The 15,977-nt window shown below is 39.6% G+C and overlaps 2 protein-coding genes across 2 annotated transcripts; both read left to right on the top strand.

The window, feature by feature from the left end:
* Positions 1-2: 2 nt before the first annotated feature.
* On the top strand, positions 3-8,565 carry dap3 (death associated protein 3). Its single transcript, XM_042423541.1, has 14 exons — positions 3-89; positions 1,853-2,081; positions 2,263-2,304; positions 3,639-3,752; positions 3,861-3,962; positions 4,153-4,261; positions 4,838-4,930; positions 5,049-5,179; positions 6,008-6,088; positions 6,653-6,817; positions 6,921-6,980; positions 7,093-7,182; positions 8,108-8,225; positions 8,331-8,565. Exons 3-14 carry the CDS (start codon positions 2,266-2,268, stop codon positions 8,414-8,416), a joined length of 1,188 nt encoding a protein of 395 aa, XP_042279475.1. The 5' UTR covers positions 3-89; positions 1,853-2,081; positions 2,263-2,265; the 3' UTR covers positions 8,417-8,565.
* A 1,193-nt stretch (positions 8,566-9,758) lies between these two features.
* gba (glucosidase, beta, acid) lies at positions 9,759-15,929 on the top strand. Its single transcript, XM_042423556.1, has 12 exons — positions 9,759-9,905; positions 10,085-10,162; positions 10,284-10,475; positions 10,565-10,711; positions 11,462-11,595; positions 11,713-11,885; positions 11,976-12,065; positions 12,174-12,321; positions 13,053-13,277; positions 13,797-13,960; positions 14,069-14,185; positions 15,325-15,929. Exons 2-12 carry the CDS (start codon positions 10,090-10,092, stop codon positions 15,428-15,430), a joined length of 1,569 nt encoding a protein of 522 aa, XP_042279490.1. The 5' UTR covers positions 9,759-9,905; positions 10,085-10,089; the 3' UTR covers positions 15,431-15,929.
* The last annotated feature ends 48 nt before the right edge of the window (positions 15,930-15,977 follow it).

Raw genomic sequence — 15,977 nt, 5'->3', positions numbered from 1 at the left:
GTGCTAGGTTACAGGCTGACAGTGCAGAGTGGTTGGTGGGTGTGCGGGAATGCAATTGCGTGGCCATTTTCATGTGGCCAGAGGAGGAGGTAAAACAGCACAGGATCTCATTGCGGTTCATAATAGGCGACTGGGGAGGGCTATTTAGACGCTTAATAAAATGGCGACGACTTGGCTAAAGTAGACTGCTGGTAGGATTTTCAGGGATCTGCTCAAAAGTTACGTCTCTGAAAGTCATGTTGCTTTCAAGTGAAAAGGAGGCTGGTCTGTAAGCACTTATGAAAAACTTAACATAGAGCTGTTTATGTATTAGTTCAACAGAAAATACTGACTTGAAACTAAGCGATGTTTTCTCGAACTAGTGTCTAAGCAGGTATAACACGGCTATATCTTATATTACATACACCGAAACTTATATTTTTATATACATGTTTTAAATATATTTAATCAGTATTAACATAAATACAGCGACAACACAAATATAGAAATATTATCATCATTATTAGTAGTATTGTGTTATTTGGTGCTAACAGCAGTAGTTAAAGTGGTTATACTAATTACTACTGCAACTAGTTTTTGTTAATAGGTCTATACACATGGCTGAATTAACCCACAATGGGGTCTTAGGAACCCTATTGACCACCCCCTTCACCCCCTTGTATGTGTGCAGTCACCTCCAAAAACCAATTAAGCACAAGTACTATGTATATGACATTATATTTTACCTAGAAACTCAGTAAACAGACAGTGCTACATATATGCTGTATATCCATTTGTTTTGGGTCATTGAAATAAGAATACACAGTTTTATTTATGAATATGCACCATTTGAGGATATCACCTAAAAGTTCCTTTAAATAGATCTTGATTCAGGGCCCATCTACAAGACAGAGCTTGATGATGAGGTAATGATGCAGGACTTCTCATAATGTCATTAGTATTGATATTGTGCTGTCGTGGGGCATATTCAAAAATTTGGAGAACACAATTTCCAAAGAAAATTACATACAGTGAACCTGGGGTCCTGGGAGTCTGGGTCCTGAGGCATTCACATTACCAGATTAAGTTTTATAGGAGGCCCATGGGTAAAAAGGTTTTGGTGAGCCCATGTGAATCCCGCCTACCCCTCATCTCCCACAATTTGTGCTGTATGTATGCGCCCTGTCAAGTTCAAATCAAGACCCAGAAAATAACCAATACACCTATTTTAGAGTAGTGGCACTACCTGGACCCATGTATGTAAATTAGTTTGAGACATTTTGATTAAACACAACTTTTAGGAATATGCATCATGGGAGCACAGTATAAACTTTTGAGAGGATAGGCCTTTAAATAAATTTAGACAGAGACTAAGTAGCCTGATAATACAGGACTCACCTTAGTTGATAACGTACTTTAGTGATGCATATTCATTGCAAATTTGGTGAACCAGACATATCTATACATTTCATATAAAGGATATTTACTTTAGGCTGTGCCTTTTTCTACATACATGTGTGGAAATCTGACGATTAAGTAACTAAGCAAGTTAAAAATGAAATTATGCAGTTTTGTTCTTCCCATATGAACATCTGCTTTTTATATTATCCTCCTAGAGCCACAATAGATCTCAGTTTGTCAACTGAGATTATAGGATTTAAAGTACTTTAATTGGCCCTTTGTGTCTTGAGGCAAAATCTCCCTGGATCTCCTGTCAAAATATTTTATGCTTTCAAACACAACTTTCCTTCTTCAAATGGTTTAATCATTATTGATCTCCTCCCAAGTGTGTTTAGAGCTGTCATTGTCTAAATGCTTGAATGATTACAGGTGAAATGTGTCAAAGTCTGATAAAACTCCATTTTCTCCCCAGTTGTTGTCGCCTGACTCGTGCGACCTGATTGGCTACAAAGAATTGGGATGGCGTTACGTCACTTCCTGCTCAGTGCTGCATGATGGCGGTGTCCGTGACAGATCTGGCACATTGACTTCGACTGGACGTGTGTACTTCACGCTTTCCGTAATCGACTCCTGGGACGTCTGTCAGTAGGAGATATACACAGAAATCGTCGTCACTTAATCTTTAATGAACTGACCTGCAGGTAAACGGCTATTTGTGCTCAAATAGCTTAGCAAACAGCTAACATTGCCTGAAGATTACATGCCTCCAGCAGCTAGCTGCTAACTTAAGTGTTTACGCAAGGTTACAGGACACTGGTGTGTGTATTCGTGCATTATTTGCCTCGAATGTAACCTTATTTCACTATGTCCTCCTTATTTTAGATCATGGCCCTTCAAAGATTGTCCTTCAGACTACGACAAACGGTAAGATAGCTATAAACAGTGTGTTTTCTGGTGCCATTGCGTTATTTGGGAAGCTGCAGATACATAACCCTGACAGTGATATACAGGACAAGTTGCCCCGTTTGTAAGGCGAGGAGGCAAGAAAAAGTTTCACTGTTTCACAATTTTCCAACCTTTAGGTGCCCACGTGAACGTTGAAACAATTTTTCTTGTTGTCTTCACTCCTCCTGTTCATACTGACCATTTAAAGATCCTTTCTTAATGTGCTTTAAATGTAAGTGATGGGAGACAGAATCCACAATCAAATTTGAGACTCCAGTCGTTCAAATTGGCCAAATCAAGTGGATATCTTCCAAAGTTTGAGCCTTCCCTCTTTCTGTCACTGTCCTCCCATTGCTGCTCAACAGGATAACACAGGGAATTTGTACTAAAAAGACATTAACTGTGGACGTTAACTGTGGAAGGTATCCACTTGATTTGACTAACTCAAGCTGCTGAAACCTCATATTAGTTTCAGATCAAACTGCATTTTTGCACAAGAGATTTTGGCCCCCATCACTTACATTGAAAGTGCATTAGGAAGGGATATTCTAATTGTCAGTATGAACCATAGGAATGATTACAGCAATCAAAACCTGTTTCAGTGTCAGACAGACCCTATGAACCTATTTTTTAAGACTGTTGTTTGAAAATTGTTTAGAAAAATGGTTTGATGAAATATAAAGCAAACCAAAATTGTGAACATGCTGCATACAGCATCCAGAGCAACATGTCACCCTCAACCTGCCAGACATCCCGGCTCAACATGAAAAATGAATGTAGACTACAGTACATGATTACGTACAAGGATGTTGACTTGGCTTAAGGGCTGCACCTAACGATTATTTTCATTATTGATTATTTTTTAGATTAAATGATTAGTTGTTTGATCTATAAAATGTTGGAAAATGGTGAAAGATGTTGTCCTCAAATGTCTTGTTTTGTTCAACCAACAGTTCATAATCCAAAGATATTCAGTTTATTATCATAGAAGATTAAAGAAGCCAGAAAATACTCACATTTGACAAACTGGAATCTGAATATTGGGACTTTTTTTCTTTAGAAAATGCCTCTAAATGATTAATCAATTATCAAAATAGTTGGCAGTTAAGTTAGTAGTTGGCAACTAATCATAGCAGCTCTGCATGGCTTAGTTTTTGTTAATGGCTTACCACCAATTTGTTATGTTTATATCCAATATATTATGTTTTGACCCATAAGGTAACAGTATTATGTGTGTTACCTGCAATGTCTTGTAAGCCCATGTTAGCTGTGCGCCATGAAAGTATTCATTCATTCAATCTAAACCTTTGCAGGTAACGCATGTACGATCCCTTCATACCAGCGGATGTGGCCAGCAGCAGGAGGCTGTGGCTGTAGAGTCAGAACCTGAGCCCTTCTCAGTCTTCAGAACACATGAGAAAGATCCAGTAAGTGAATCTGGCTTCAACGGTGTCCAGACCGCTTTTGTGCTGATCAGCAACAGACAGAATGAACACACATGATGGTGTCTGTGTCTAATCTTTGTTTCCTCCTAGGCATGTCAGTCAGAGAAACATATTGGACAATATTACACTATACCCCCTGCACACATCCGTACCGTGTTCCCTCATGGCCTCCCCTGGCGCTATCGACAACAGGTTGGTTCTTGTTTATGTTTTATTCACACAAACATATATTTTTTTAGACTTGTTGGCTCATAATATATCTTGTGGTCTGAGACACATATTTAAATTTTTTTTTTTTGGCCTTTATTTAACCAGGGAAGTATCACTTTTCAGGAACACCCTGAAAAAGAGCATGTGTAGTGATTCTTGTGTATGCTTTCAGGTGAAGACATTTAATGAAGCCTGTGTGATGGTGAGGCAGCCTGCACTGGAGGTCATCTCTTACCTGAAGAAAACTGACAACAGCAAACCTGCTCTTCGATATCTATTCTGTATCCTTTAAAACATCTGCACACACACACACACACACACACACACACACACACACACACACATGCACACACACACACGCACGCAGTTCCTGCCTGTTGTAGACATTAGCATTAGTTATACTTTTTTTTTGTCAGTCAGGAGACATTATACATCTATAAACTACAAGTGAAACTGGTGCAACAGTGAATTGTGCTGCAGGAAGCTGTGACATCCTTTTTTCTGTGGAGTTGCAGTCAGCACCATCAGAGCTGTAGCAAACACTGTTGCTGCTGCTCACAACAGTAGCCAGGAAGTTCATCAACTCATAATGGGTAGTGAAAGTGAAAATTTTAGCAAAAACATAAATTATCTTGTAATTTGTTAACCCATCCATCAGTTTCTTCCTTACTGGCTCCAGGTCACATTAATTGATTAATTATATTACTAGAAATTATAGCTGGCAAGTACTGACAAAAAAGTGTTATTGAAAAGTGGTATTAAAATGTCTTCAAGTCTTATATTTAATTGGTGAACACTGCAGAAACTCTGTTCTTCTCTTGATGCTCCTGGTTTATTAACCTTATCGAGTTGTTCAGATGGATTAAAGGGCAGTGGAAAGACGATGTCTCTCTGTCACACAGTCCACTTCTGCTATACACAAGGATGGCTGGTGCTGCATATACCTGATGGTGAGACAAGCACACACACACACCATCACACATACATTTTAAGCATTGCAGAAATACAGAATGTGTCAACAGTCACCATCCTATGACTGACACCATCCTCTGTGTTTGCCTCAAACAGCCCACCTCTGGGTGAAGAACTGTAAGGAGCTGCTGCCTTCGTCCTATAACACGTCTCGTTTTGACCAGCCGTTACAAGCCATTGAATGGTTGCGCAACTTCAGAACCACCAACGAGCAATTCCTTTCAAAGGTAATGATTTTTATTTTGTGAGAATCAAACAGACTTAATTTACATGGGGTACGCTGTCTGATTTGAATCTGGTTAGACGGCATTCAAATCAAGACTTGTAGAGTGCGAAATGTGTCACATTGTTAACAAGCACGAAGGTATTTATAAACCATAAATGTGGCTTCACTGTGCTCTCACAGCAGAGTCTGTCACATGCTGATAACAAGTAACTGAACTGCTTAATGACACCACCTGAATTTATTTACCCACATATACTGCAGAAAAAGGAAGAGTTTGAATTTACAGAGTCTCTGCATATCACAGTAGCATCTAGCAAATAGTGTTTGTGGTTTATCATATGAGAGGAACTCTGACAATTTAATAAAATGAGTAAGTACTCAGGCTCTGCTTTATAGAGTGTAAATACAAATATGAATGCAATAGTTTTATATGCAATCTATGCATACAGTCTGTCACAGAATAAGATAAATGGTCTAGTTAGAATGTAGTCTAACAATGTCTCCCATGTCAAATTTCCAGTTGAGTGTTTGCATTGGGGTTTTTGATAAATAAAGCAAATAAACTGCAACTTGTGCTATACACACATTTTGTTAAACAAGATAATCACACAAAGGTTTGAGATTTAAGGTTGAGATATTGATGGTAATCATTTGTTAGTAATCGTGGAACAAACTAAAATATTTTAGCTTCATGTGAACCTAAGATCTTATTTTCTGCAACACCTGTGTGGGGAAGATTGAAAACATTGGGGGGAAAAAAACATCGGAAACCTTGTTCAGGAACTCAAATGAAAACCTTATCAATGAAACCGCACTGTTTCCTTCCCAGATAAAGACAAAGCAGCGCTATGTGTGGACAAAGAGAGAGTTCACTGAGGAGGGAAGTCTACTAGGAGAGCTGGTGGATCAGGTGAGTCCTCCGCCGTCTCTGAGAAATACAAATGCAAAACGAGTGGGGAGTTTGGATATGCCGCCTTGGTTTATTGATTTTTTTTCGTGAGTTCTTAGTATTTTTTTGCGTTCATCAGAAATGCAGATGGTTTATCTCCCCCTCTTAGACATTTTCATCAGTTTGTTGTATTTCTATCTATTACCTATTCTTTCCCTCTGCCCCACCGATTCCTCTACAGGGATCATTTAAGTTTCATCTTTCACCTTGCCCGTGCTTTGTGGTGATCAATAGTCGATGAACTGAGCACAGTGATGGATCAATGCAATGTTTTTGTACCACACACAGAAAAAGGCAGAAAAGATCACTATGAATTTCTCACTTTGTCCAATCAGTCATCTTGTTCTGCTACCATTTGCTCTAAAATAAGGAAAACTTTCAGACATTAGTGCTGCCATATTGCACCCGACTTGTCATAGAAACTAATATTTTGTGGCTGTTGTTGTGAGCTTGTTGTGGTCTTACTGTGATTAGATCTCATACTGAAGGATTTCCCTACATATTACATTGTTTCCTTCGCTGTAGGGTATATCTCGCGCAAAGAGCAGCAGCGATGTGGTGGGGGCGGTGATGAAGGAGCTGAGGCAGCAAAGCGGGCAGCCAGGGTCAGACTTTCGCCTGGCCGTGGCTGTGGATGGTGTCAACGCCCTGTGGGGAAGATCCACCATCAAGAAGGAGGATAAGAGCGCTGTGAGAAAACACATTCACAGTCCTGTCATTCCTCATAGTTGTCTTCGTGCCTCCACTTCAATTCCCACAGATCTCACATGTGTCTCCTTTTCACTGTCATCAGGTGGATCTGGAGGAGCTCACTTTGGTTTATAACCTGAGGAAGCTGATAAAGAATGACTTGGTGAGAACAACACCCTAAAGGCGCTGACCACAGTTGCATGAAAATATTATATTATATAATAATATATCTCAGGTTTTTTTTTGTTGCCTTAACGTTCACCTTCTTGTCTCAGATCGGAGGCGCCATCATCACATCTCTGTCTCAGACCGGGTCTCTCTACACTTCGAAATCTGACTACTTGCCTCAAGAGCTGCTGGGAGAGGTCAGAGGTCATTTTACTGTACTGTATTATCTATAACACTTGCCCTCGAGCTCTGACACCAGCTTAGTCTTGTCCTGTCTTTTCTAACCTTGTCCACTAGTCAGGAAATTACAAAGCTGACCTCCAGACTGCACAATTCATCTCTGTTGCTTTGTGGACAATATCTCAAGTTTTTTGTTGTCTGTGAGCAACAAAACAGCCATTGTATCTAGTAATATTGCTAGGAAACTGATTACATATGACATTTGTCAACAAAGGATGAGTCTCAGAGTTTTTTTTAGCACATAGAGGCCTTTTCTCTGTATCAACTGGGTTATTTGGAACAGTGGAGAAGCACATAAGCAAAGCTTTGCCGAACAGAAACTTAAACATAGTAAATTCTCAAATGCGTCAGTACGGTCCCCATCCTGTCTACTGCTCACTATCATTTTAGTCAGAGACACTGTTGCACCTTGTGGTGGTTTTGTTGCAGAGGTTTGTTATAATATTTGATCATTTTTAATGTTATCCGCAAGTCTCAATCTCCCGCCTCTTCTGCTTATGCATAATATTCATCTCTTGGCCATTGACTATGTGGGCTTGACTTCAACTTGTATTATATAATGGGTTAATTAATATTTTAAAATATGCATTATTGATTTCGCCTCCTCTTTTCATCAGTATTATATAAATATTGACCTGACCTGTGATGCATTTCATACCATTTTTCAGTAATGTTTTTTTCTTACAAGTTTATTGTCTGTATGCTGCTGATGTGTACAGATGTATTCAGCCTTTTCTGAAGTTAAATTATGTTGATCTTATGTGTGATCATTTCATCTTCAAACATACCATTTTTGAGGACGATGGGCTCTGTGTTAACCTCACCTGATGAAAACAGATTTGTCCATCATGTTGACTTCCTACCTGTGTGTTTTATCATCAGAGAGGGTTTGACAGCATGGACCCGTTCATCCCGGTGTCAGTGCCCAACTACAGTGAGAGAGAGTTTGAGAGCTGTTACCTCTACTACATGGACCGCCACTGGCTACAGCATCCACAGAGTAAGTGTTGATACTGTGGTTGCTTTTCTGTTAAAAAAAAAACAAAAACAAACATTCATGTGATTCTGTTTTAGTCACTCTGGATTCTTTTTCTTTCCTCATCAGGCCGAGCAGAGGAAGGGAAGAAAGAACTCATATTTTTGAGCAACAGAAATCCATGGATGTTCGAAAAAATTTGTGCCGCCTTATGAAGTTACAGAGACTTAAATCCTACACATACACACACATACACACACATATCAGTGTCCTAGAAATACATAAACATACAAATGTCTATAATGTCTATAAATTATGATGCATGTGTGTTACTTTGATAATAAAATGGTGACCAAAGTAAAAAAAGATTTTTGTCTTTGTCATTTAGGGCTCTAACTCATGATTATTTTCATTATGAATTAATCTGTCAATTATTTTCTTGATTAATCTATTAGTTGTTTGGTCTATAAAATGTCACAAAATGGTGAAAAATCATGTCAATAACTCTCCCAAAGCCCAAGATGCAACCCAAAATGTTTCTTTTGTCCCGACTAACAGTCCACAACCCAAAGATAATCAGTTTATCATCATAGAGGACTAAAGAAACCAGAAAATATACCCATTTAAGAAGCTGGAACCAAATAAATTTGGCATTTCTTCTTTATTCTTTCAAAACTGACAAGTAATTGATCACCAAAATAGTTGGGGGTTAATTATCTGTTGATTGACGAATTGATTAATCAACTAATCTTTGCAGCTCAAGAATAAATGATTATCAGTTCAAATCCATAGTGACACTTTCTTTTTTTAGAGCAATACCAAAGTCAACATGCAATCTTTAATTGCTAAAAGTTCACAGTCATTGGTATTCAGATGTAAGCCAGACACCATGGAGAAAGATTCAATTACATCAGTTTCTGTTATTAATTTATTTCTTATTGAGCCTTAATTTAACCAAAAACTCTTGAGATATGCTGTCTTGTTCAAGAGAGACTTTGCCAAAAGGCAGCGTAGAGTATCTAACAGTCACATAAAAAAATAATTTACAACAATTACATATTGCACAATAGGATAAGGTTATGAATTGTTATGTAGTTTTGTCTGGTGAGTCATCCAAAAATGCAGTTTTACCAAATTCAGAACAGGGACTTTTTTCTAAGGGATAATGATATCAACCAATCAGCCTATGACAATTTAAAAAATCTGAATTTAAGGTGCCTTTAATGACTCTTTTCTTAATATGTTCAGGAAACCAGGGAAACTAGTAGGTTGTCATGTGTCTCTTTAAATGAATTCAAGCAATGAATGTTTTAGTTTTGACAACAGCACAAAAACCTGTGTCATTATAAACAAAAAGCTTATCCTGAATGAGATCAAAATACATGGATGTATTATAGAACAGATATTATCTATTATGAGAAGATATTATACAACCATGTCAAAACAACACAAAAGGTCAAACAAGTCCAATCTTTTATTCTAACTCATTTTGTGAAACAGCACCACCTGGCGGCAGTTATACATCATTGCGCGGTTGTTCACGTGATCGTTGACAGGATCACATGACCGGATCGTCAAAAACAAACTACCAACAGCCTGGGAGCCGTTAGTATGGCAGCTTGGACAAAGTTGAGGTGACGCCTCAGTGTAAATACTTGAGTTAACCCGCAGGACATGCGAGAGTCTCTGTCCGGATCCTCTAAAGTGAGATGATCTCCTCTAAAGTGCTCTGAATGACAAAACAATGAATGTGTGTGTGTCAGCTAAATGGACAGAGCAGTTGTGTCATTGTTCATTTGCCGTTTTTAGTCTGAAATGCTGCCTGATTTTGTTAGTTAAATTTCATACTTCCGGAGCCTAATTTGGATCTACTTTGTTTCCAGATAAAATGGCGTTGTCATTGTCATCATCTGTCCTATTGGTCCTTGTTTTCCTCACAGTAGAAGTGACTCTCTGTACAGGTAATACAACACCAAAGAAAACAGCTGATTTACTTAACAAGTTGCTTGCTTGTTAAGTAAATCATTCTTCACTGTCACACTGAAAAAAAAATGTTTCTCTGACTTATTTTTCTTCTTCCAGGAAGCAATAAATGTGTTGCCAGGGACTTTGGCCATGACTCTGTGGTGTGTGAGTGTAATTCAACTTACTGTGACAGTGTGGGATCAGTCACCCTCCCTCCTCTGGGACAGTACCTCTCTTACCTGAGCAGCAGGGCGGGCAGCAGACTAGAGGCGGGCCAGGGTCAAGTCCAGGTTAACAGAACCGGAGCAGGTGAGTGAGCAGATTGTGAGCTTTTATTGCAATATCAGAGGTGCTGGAGAAGGTGTTTTTTGTTTTGTTGTTCATGTGTCTCTTTTCAGGCCTCAGGTTGACCATTGTTCCCTACCAGAAGTACCAGAAGATCAGGGGGTTTGGTGGAGCCATGACAGATGCAGCAGCCATCAACATCCTGTCCCTCTCTGCTGGAGCACAGGACCAGCTGCTACGACAGTACTTCTCCGCTGAAGGTATTTTATATGGCCAAAAGTATGTGGACACCTATAACCACTGAACACACACCTCTTTCTATGCAACTGCAGAGTAATAATACATAAAAAACTACTGTGACTGTTCATATGCCAGTTGTTTTATATATATAAAATTTAATGTATTTATTCATTCATCTCTACATTTCTTTTTTATCCACATTTCTTTATTTATTTCCACATTATTTCTACATTTTTTCATTTATTTCTACATTTATTCAGGCATTAATTCATTGATTTCCACATTTGTTTATTTTCTGTGTCATTTTTGGGCCCATATATGGACACATAGCAACCTGTGTTTTTCACATAGCAACGGTCATCCCGCTCCAACAGAAAATGCATTTAACATATTTTGTGAAAGGTGTCTCTATGTACAAGTTATTCAGGGCCCCACATTGTCAGAATCATCATCACATCGTGCAGCATCATTGATAGCAGTTGTTATAAGAGGGTTTAAGTTAGGGTATTAAAAAGGATATCTTTTAATCTACAGTATATATCATGATATGACAAATGTATGCAGAATCACTTACCTGAGACTAAACTCTTTATATGTGTAAAAGAAAAGCTTCAATAACTCATTTTGTTAGATTTTCATTACAACTTGCTTGGAATCACTCATTTGAACAACATTTCTAAACATGTCATCACAATATGGTTTAGCTAACGGAAAATAAATGATAGTGCTGAATTATTATCTACTTGGCAGTGATGCTGTGTGTCTGGCAGGTATCGGCTACAGCGTGGTGCGTGTGCCCATGGCCAGCTGTGACTTCTCTACCCGTCTGTACACCTACGCTGACACACATGGAGACTACAGCCTGGACAATTTCACACTGGCCCCCGAGGACATCAACATGAAGGTCTCTCTCTTCTCCTACTCTCTCTCTGTCTCTCTCTCTCTCTCTCTCTCACACACACACACACACAAACGTCATTCAGTTCATCCCTCTCATCTCTCCTCCTCCTCTTCCTCTCAGATCCCTCTGCTGCAGCGTGCCCAGGCCTTGTCTCCTCACCCCCTGTCTTTGCTGGGCAGCGCCTGGAGTGCCCCCGCCTGGATGAAAACTAATGGTGCACTCACAGGAAAGGGCTCCTTGAAGGGCCAGCCAGGGGGCAAAGAGCATAAAACCTGGGCTCACTACTACATCAGGTTACATGTTGCTTTATCTCAACATTTTGATAATTCTTCATACATGGGAAATTTATTCTGATGGTTGTTTTTTTCCCTCTTTCCTGCCAGGTTCCTTGAGGAATATGCTAAATATAACTTGACCTTCTGGGCACTGACTACAGGGAATGAGCCCTCTGCAGGGCAGATGACAAACTACAGGTCTCTCCTCACAGGATTTTATATACAAACAAAAGATGTGACACAAAATTGAGCATCATGGCTCCTAAATTTGATCACAGAGTGAGAAGTATTTTTGTCTCTCTGCAGTTTCCAGGCCCTGGGCTTCACTCCTGAGGAGCAGAGGGACTGGGTGGCCTTGGATTTGGGCCCTGCGCTGCAAGCTTCGTCATACCCACACACGCATATCCTCATACTAGATGACAACCGCCTGCTGCTGCCTCACTGGGCTAAAGTGGTGAGTCCAAGGACAGAGAGATAGTGGGAGAGGTCACGGTAAACTTTATTTTACCTGAGACTACGCTGGTGTTGCAGAAAAGAAATCAACATAAAATCCATACAACAAAAGAGAATATGTAAAAAAAAAAAAAACCCAACAACTTAAAAACAGTAAGTGCAGAACACAGTTCACAATAACTTAAATAGACAAAATTAGACACATAAGATAAACAAGCAAAAAAAAAGTTGAACATGATGGTTCATTCTTGACCTTGGAAACACCAGTTTACAATCTTAGCTCAAGGTCCACTTACTCACAGCTGTCCTTGAGCCAAAATTGGTCTCTAAAATAGAATAAAATAGTTTAGATGCGAAGAGAAAGCTAAAACAAATGTAGTCAGCTACCATTCAGTCAGTAGTAAAGCAACTGCAGGAATAAAGGACTTTTCACAGCTTTGAGCTCCAAATGGTTAACATGGAGGGAAGATGCTAAAAGGGATAATGCAGCTGATAGGAATCAAACAGAAGAAAGGCCTTTGTTTTGTGTTGTAGCTGAGATAAGTTTGTTTTTCATAGAGAATCTAAACCATGTCTTTAGGGAAAAGGAGGAAAAACAAGAAGGAAAAAAAACTAAACAAAGCTCTTTCTATAAAGGGGCTTTCAAAAGAGGAGATACATGCGTGCCGTACTTGCACGCATTTACATGAAAGCACGCTTTAAATCAAGTCTTGTCTCCTCTTGTCCCTCCAGGTCTTAAATGATGTTCATGCAGGAAGGTACATTCACGGTGTGGCAGTCCACTGGTACATGGACGGCCTTGTCCCAGCTGAGATAAGCCTGGGAGTCACCCATCACCTCTACCCAGAGTATTACCTGTTTGGCACTGAGGCCTGCGCTGGCTGGAACCCACTGGACAGAGGGGTGAAGCTGGGGAGCTGGGACAGGGCTGAACAGTACGCACATGACATTCTACAGGTAAGATCGTTTTTTATCTTTTGCATGAGGGTTATGCTTGTTCAGTCAGATCCACGGTAACAGATGTGAGACTTGACAAGCCGTGAGTTGTTCCAGGAAGGTGAGTCACCTCCCTCAACGCTGCCGCGCAGGTTTAGAAGTTGCACTCTGCTGCACGCTCTCCAGATACTGCCTGCAGGCCATCAAAGCAAGCTGGAACTGGTGTTTTGTTTCTTCTTTCTCTCTCTCTCTCTCTCTCTCTCTCTCTCTCTCTCTCTCTCTCTCTCTCTCTCTCTCTCTCTCTCTCAAAGGAAATTGGACTCTCTTCTTTTTATCCGTTTTGTCATGGTTGCATTCATTCCCTGGACTTCTTGAGAATCAGGAGAGATGTGTTTATGTAGATGTGCTGTCCTTGTGAAATTTAAACTAAACACCTGGCACCAGTCCATTAGCTTGACTTACAGATGTTACTACAATGTTACAAAACACAGATGAGTTGCCAAATACTCAACTATGTGTGTGGTTTTTTTTCCATGGCAGGATTTAAATCATTATGTGGTGGGCTGGACTGACTGGAACCTTGCGTTGGACCAGACTGGTGGGCCAAACTGGGTTAAAAACTTCGTGGACAGCCCTGTGATAGTGGATGCACAGCGAGACGTCTTCTACAAGCAGCCGACCTTCTACAGCATGGCCCACTTCAGGTAGCAGACTAGGATTTAGTCTTACATTCTTACTGTTCATGCTGAATGGCATATTTCACCTGTCAGGCAGTCAAATGAGATCTGAAGAAATTTCCTTTTTTGACACAGTAAGTTCCTGTGGGAGGGGTCTCAGAGAGTGGGTGTGTCTGCCAGCGTAGCAACAGACTTGGAATCCTCTGCCTTCATCAGACCGGACGGCTCGGTGGTGCTCATCATACTCAACAGGTACTGTATGTGGAAAGTGTTTAAAGTCCTCCTCCTCTCAAAAATGTGTTTTTCTTCTTGTTGCTTCAGTTGGATGTTCGAGCACTGTGCAGAGTGATGAATGTGCAGAGTTTGACACTAGAAATCTGTTTTCACCTTCATCTGCTGAAGAAGGAAAGTTTCTCCCAGTTTAATGCACGTACTTGCGAGCATGATTTGTGACATCACAACTAGTTTGGAGCCAATGATGGGCAAGTATGCAACTTACACGTGTGATGCAGAAACTTGAAGCCTCCAGTGCACAAACACTGGGAATTGACTTTTCAGTGAAGTAGGAGACATCTTATGTCTAGTCCTGGTATTCATAGATTCTAGTTAGATTCTTCATCTGGAGACATTTTATACGCTTTCATCACCTCACGTCTCGACTACTGCAACCCCCTTCACATGGGAGTCAGTCAGTCCTCGTTCTTGTCTGCAAGTGGTTCAAAATGCAGCAGCGAGACTCCTCACTGGCACCAAAAAAAAGAGACCACATCACCCCTGTACTGGCCTCCCTCCATTGGTTACCAGTGAAATACATAATTGATTTTAAGATTCTTTTATTTATTTTTAAAGCTCTGAATGTGATCTCCTCAGTCCATATTCTATATCCAGACCCCTCAGATCCTGTGATCAGTTACTTCTCTCTGTTCCATGTTCCCGGTCAAAAAGGTGACCGAGCTTTTTCCATCGATGCTGCCAGACTGTGGAACAGTTTGCCCCTCGCTGTCAGATCCTCCCCATCTATCACTACCTTTAAATCCCAGCTAATGACCCACCCATAACCCATTGTTATTATATTTACCTATCTGTTTATTTTGTTTTGTTTTAATTATTTAACTGTGTTTTACATTTTTCTGTAATTCAACTGTTGTTTTTAAATGTGCTCTATAAATAAATTAGATTTAGACTTGACTTTAATAAGGGAAACGGGGGAGATGTCATTATAACGAGATAATTAACCTTTTTTTGTGGACAAACATATTGGACAGAAATTATTATTCAAAATAGGGTATTTTATATACATCTTAAAACATTTCTAGAGGGGATCTTTAATAAATTTTCGCATGAATGACTTTATTCATTCTACTGAACTATGTGTTTGTGTTTTTTTGTAGGTCGTCATCAGAGATCCAGTTTGAAGTCTGGGATCCCGCTGTGGGCTACATCCCCTGCACAGCTCCGGCTCATTCCTTACTCACACTTGCTTGGAACACACACTGATCATTAGTACAGGTTCACACATGTTTCTCCTGAATGTAAGCCTTTACATCTGGAACATCAACATTAACAAAACAGTTATTACATGGAATACTTTTTCAGTATCGAGCCACTCACGCACATTTTTTTTTTAAATTAACAGATTCTAAATTATTTTCTTATCTGCTGTGCTTTTTGGCACAGCTTTAGTGATTTCAGGTTACTTAAATTAACCTTCTGCAAACAAGAGCAACCTCACCTCATTTAGTTTTCATTTATAATCCTAAAATGTTTTTTTTCTGCACTGATTTGTGATCAGGAAAAGTAATGAATGTATCAACACCAGAGTGACCTGCTGAAGTGCAACTGGTGCCCTTTTGACTTTTAACTAATAAGATGCTTGAAGTGACCTCTTTCACATCTCTAAAGAATATAAATAATGTACAGAGTTTGTAAATGCCTTTCACTGTTGCTATTTAATTTGTTTTTAATTTTAAATAAAGCACACACTGTTCAGCCTTAATATGTCGTTTCAATGGATGTTTAAAACTGATCGGATGCTTCGTGGATG

This window comes from Thunnus maccoyii, chromosome 10 (assembly GCF_910596095.1).
Source record: "Thunnus maccoyii chromosome 10, fThuMac1.1, whole genome shotgun sequence".
Taxonomy (NCBI): domain Eukaryota; kingdom Metazoa; phylum Chordata; class Actinopteri; order Scombriformes; family Scombridae; genus Thunnus; species Thunnus maccoyii.
Note: the sequence above shows the minus strand (reverse complement) of the source record. Positions and strands in the feature narration are given on the sequence as shown.

Excerpts from the sequence above, each read along its gene's own strand:
- dap3 (XM_042423541.1), top strand. The coding sequence starts at position 2,266 with ATGGCCCTTCAAAGATTGTCCTTCAGACTACGACAAACG. Across the intron at positions 6,818-6,920 it reads AGAAGGAGGATAAGAGCGCT|GTGGATCTGGAGGAGCTCAC; the intron begins GTGAGAAAACAC and ends CACTGTCATCAG. Across the intron at positions 8,226-8,330 it reads CTGGCTACAGCATCCACAGA|GCCGAGCAGAGGAAGGGAAG; the intron begins GTAAGTGTTGAT and ends TTTCCTCATCAG.
- gba (XM_042423556.1), top strand. The coding sequence starts at position 10,090 with ATGGCGTTGTCATTGTCATCATCTGTCCTATTGGTCCTTGTTTTCCTC. Across the intron at positions 10,163-10,283 it reads AGAAGTGACTCTCTGTACAG|GAAGCAATAAATGTGTTGCC; the intron begins GTAATACAACAC and ends TTCTTCTTCCAG. Across the intron at positions 14,186-15,324 it reads GTGCTCATCATACTCAACAG|GTCGTCATCAGAGATCCAGT; the intron begins GTACTGTATGTG and ends GTTTTTTTGTAG.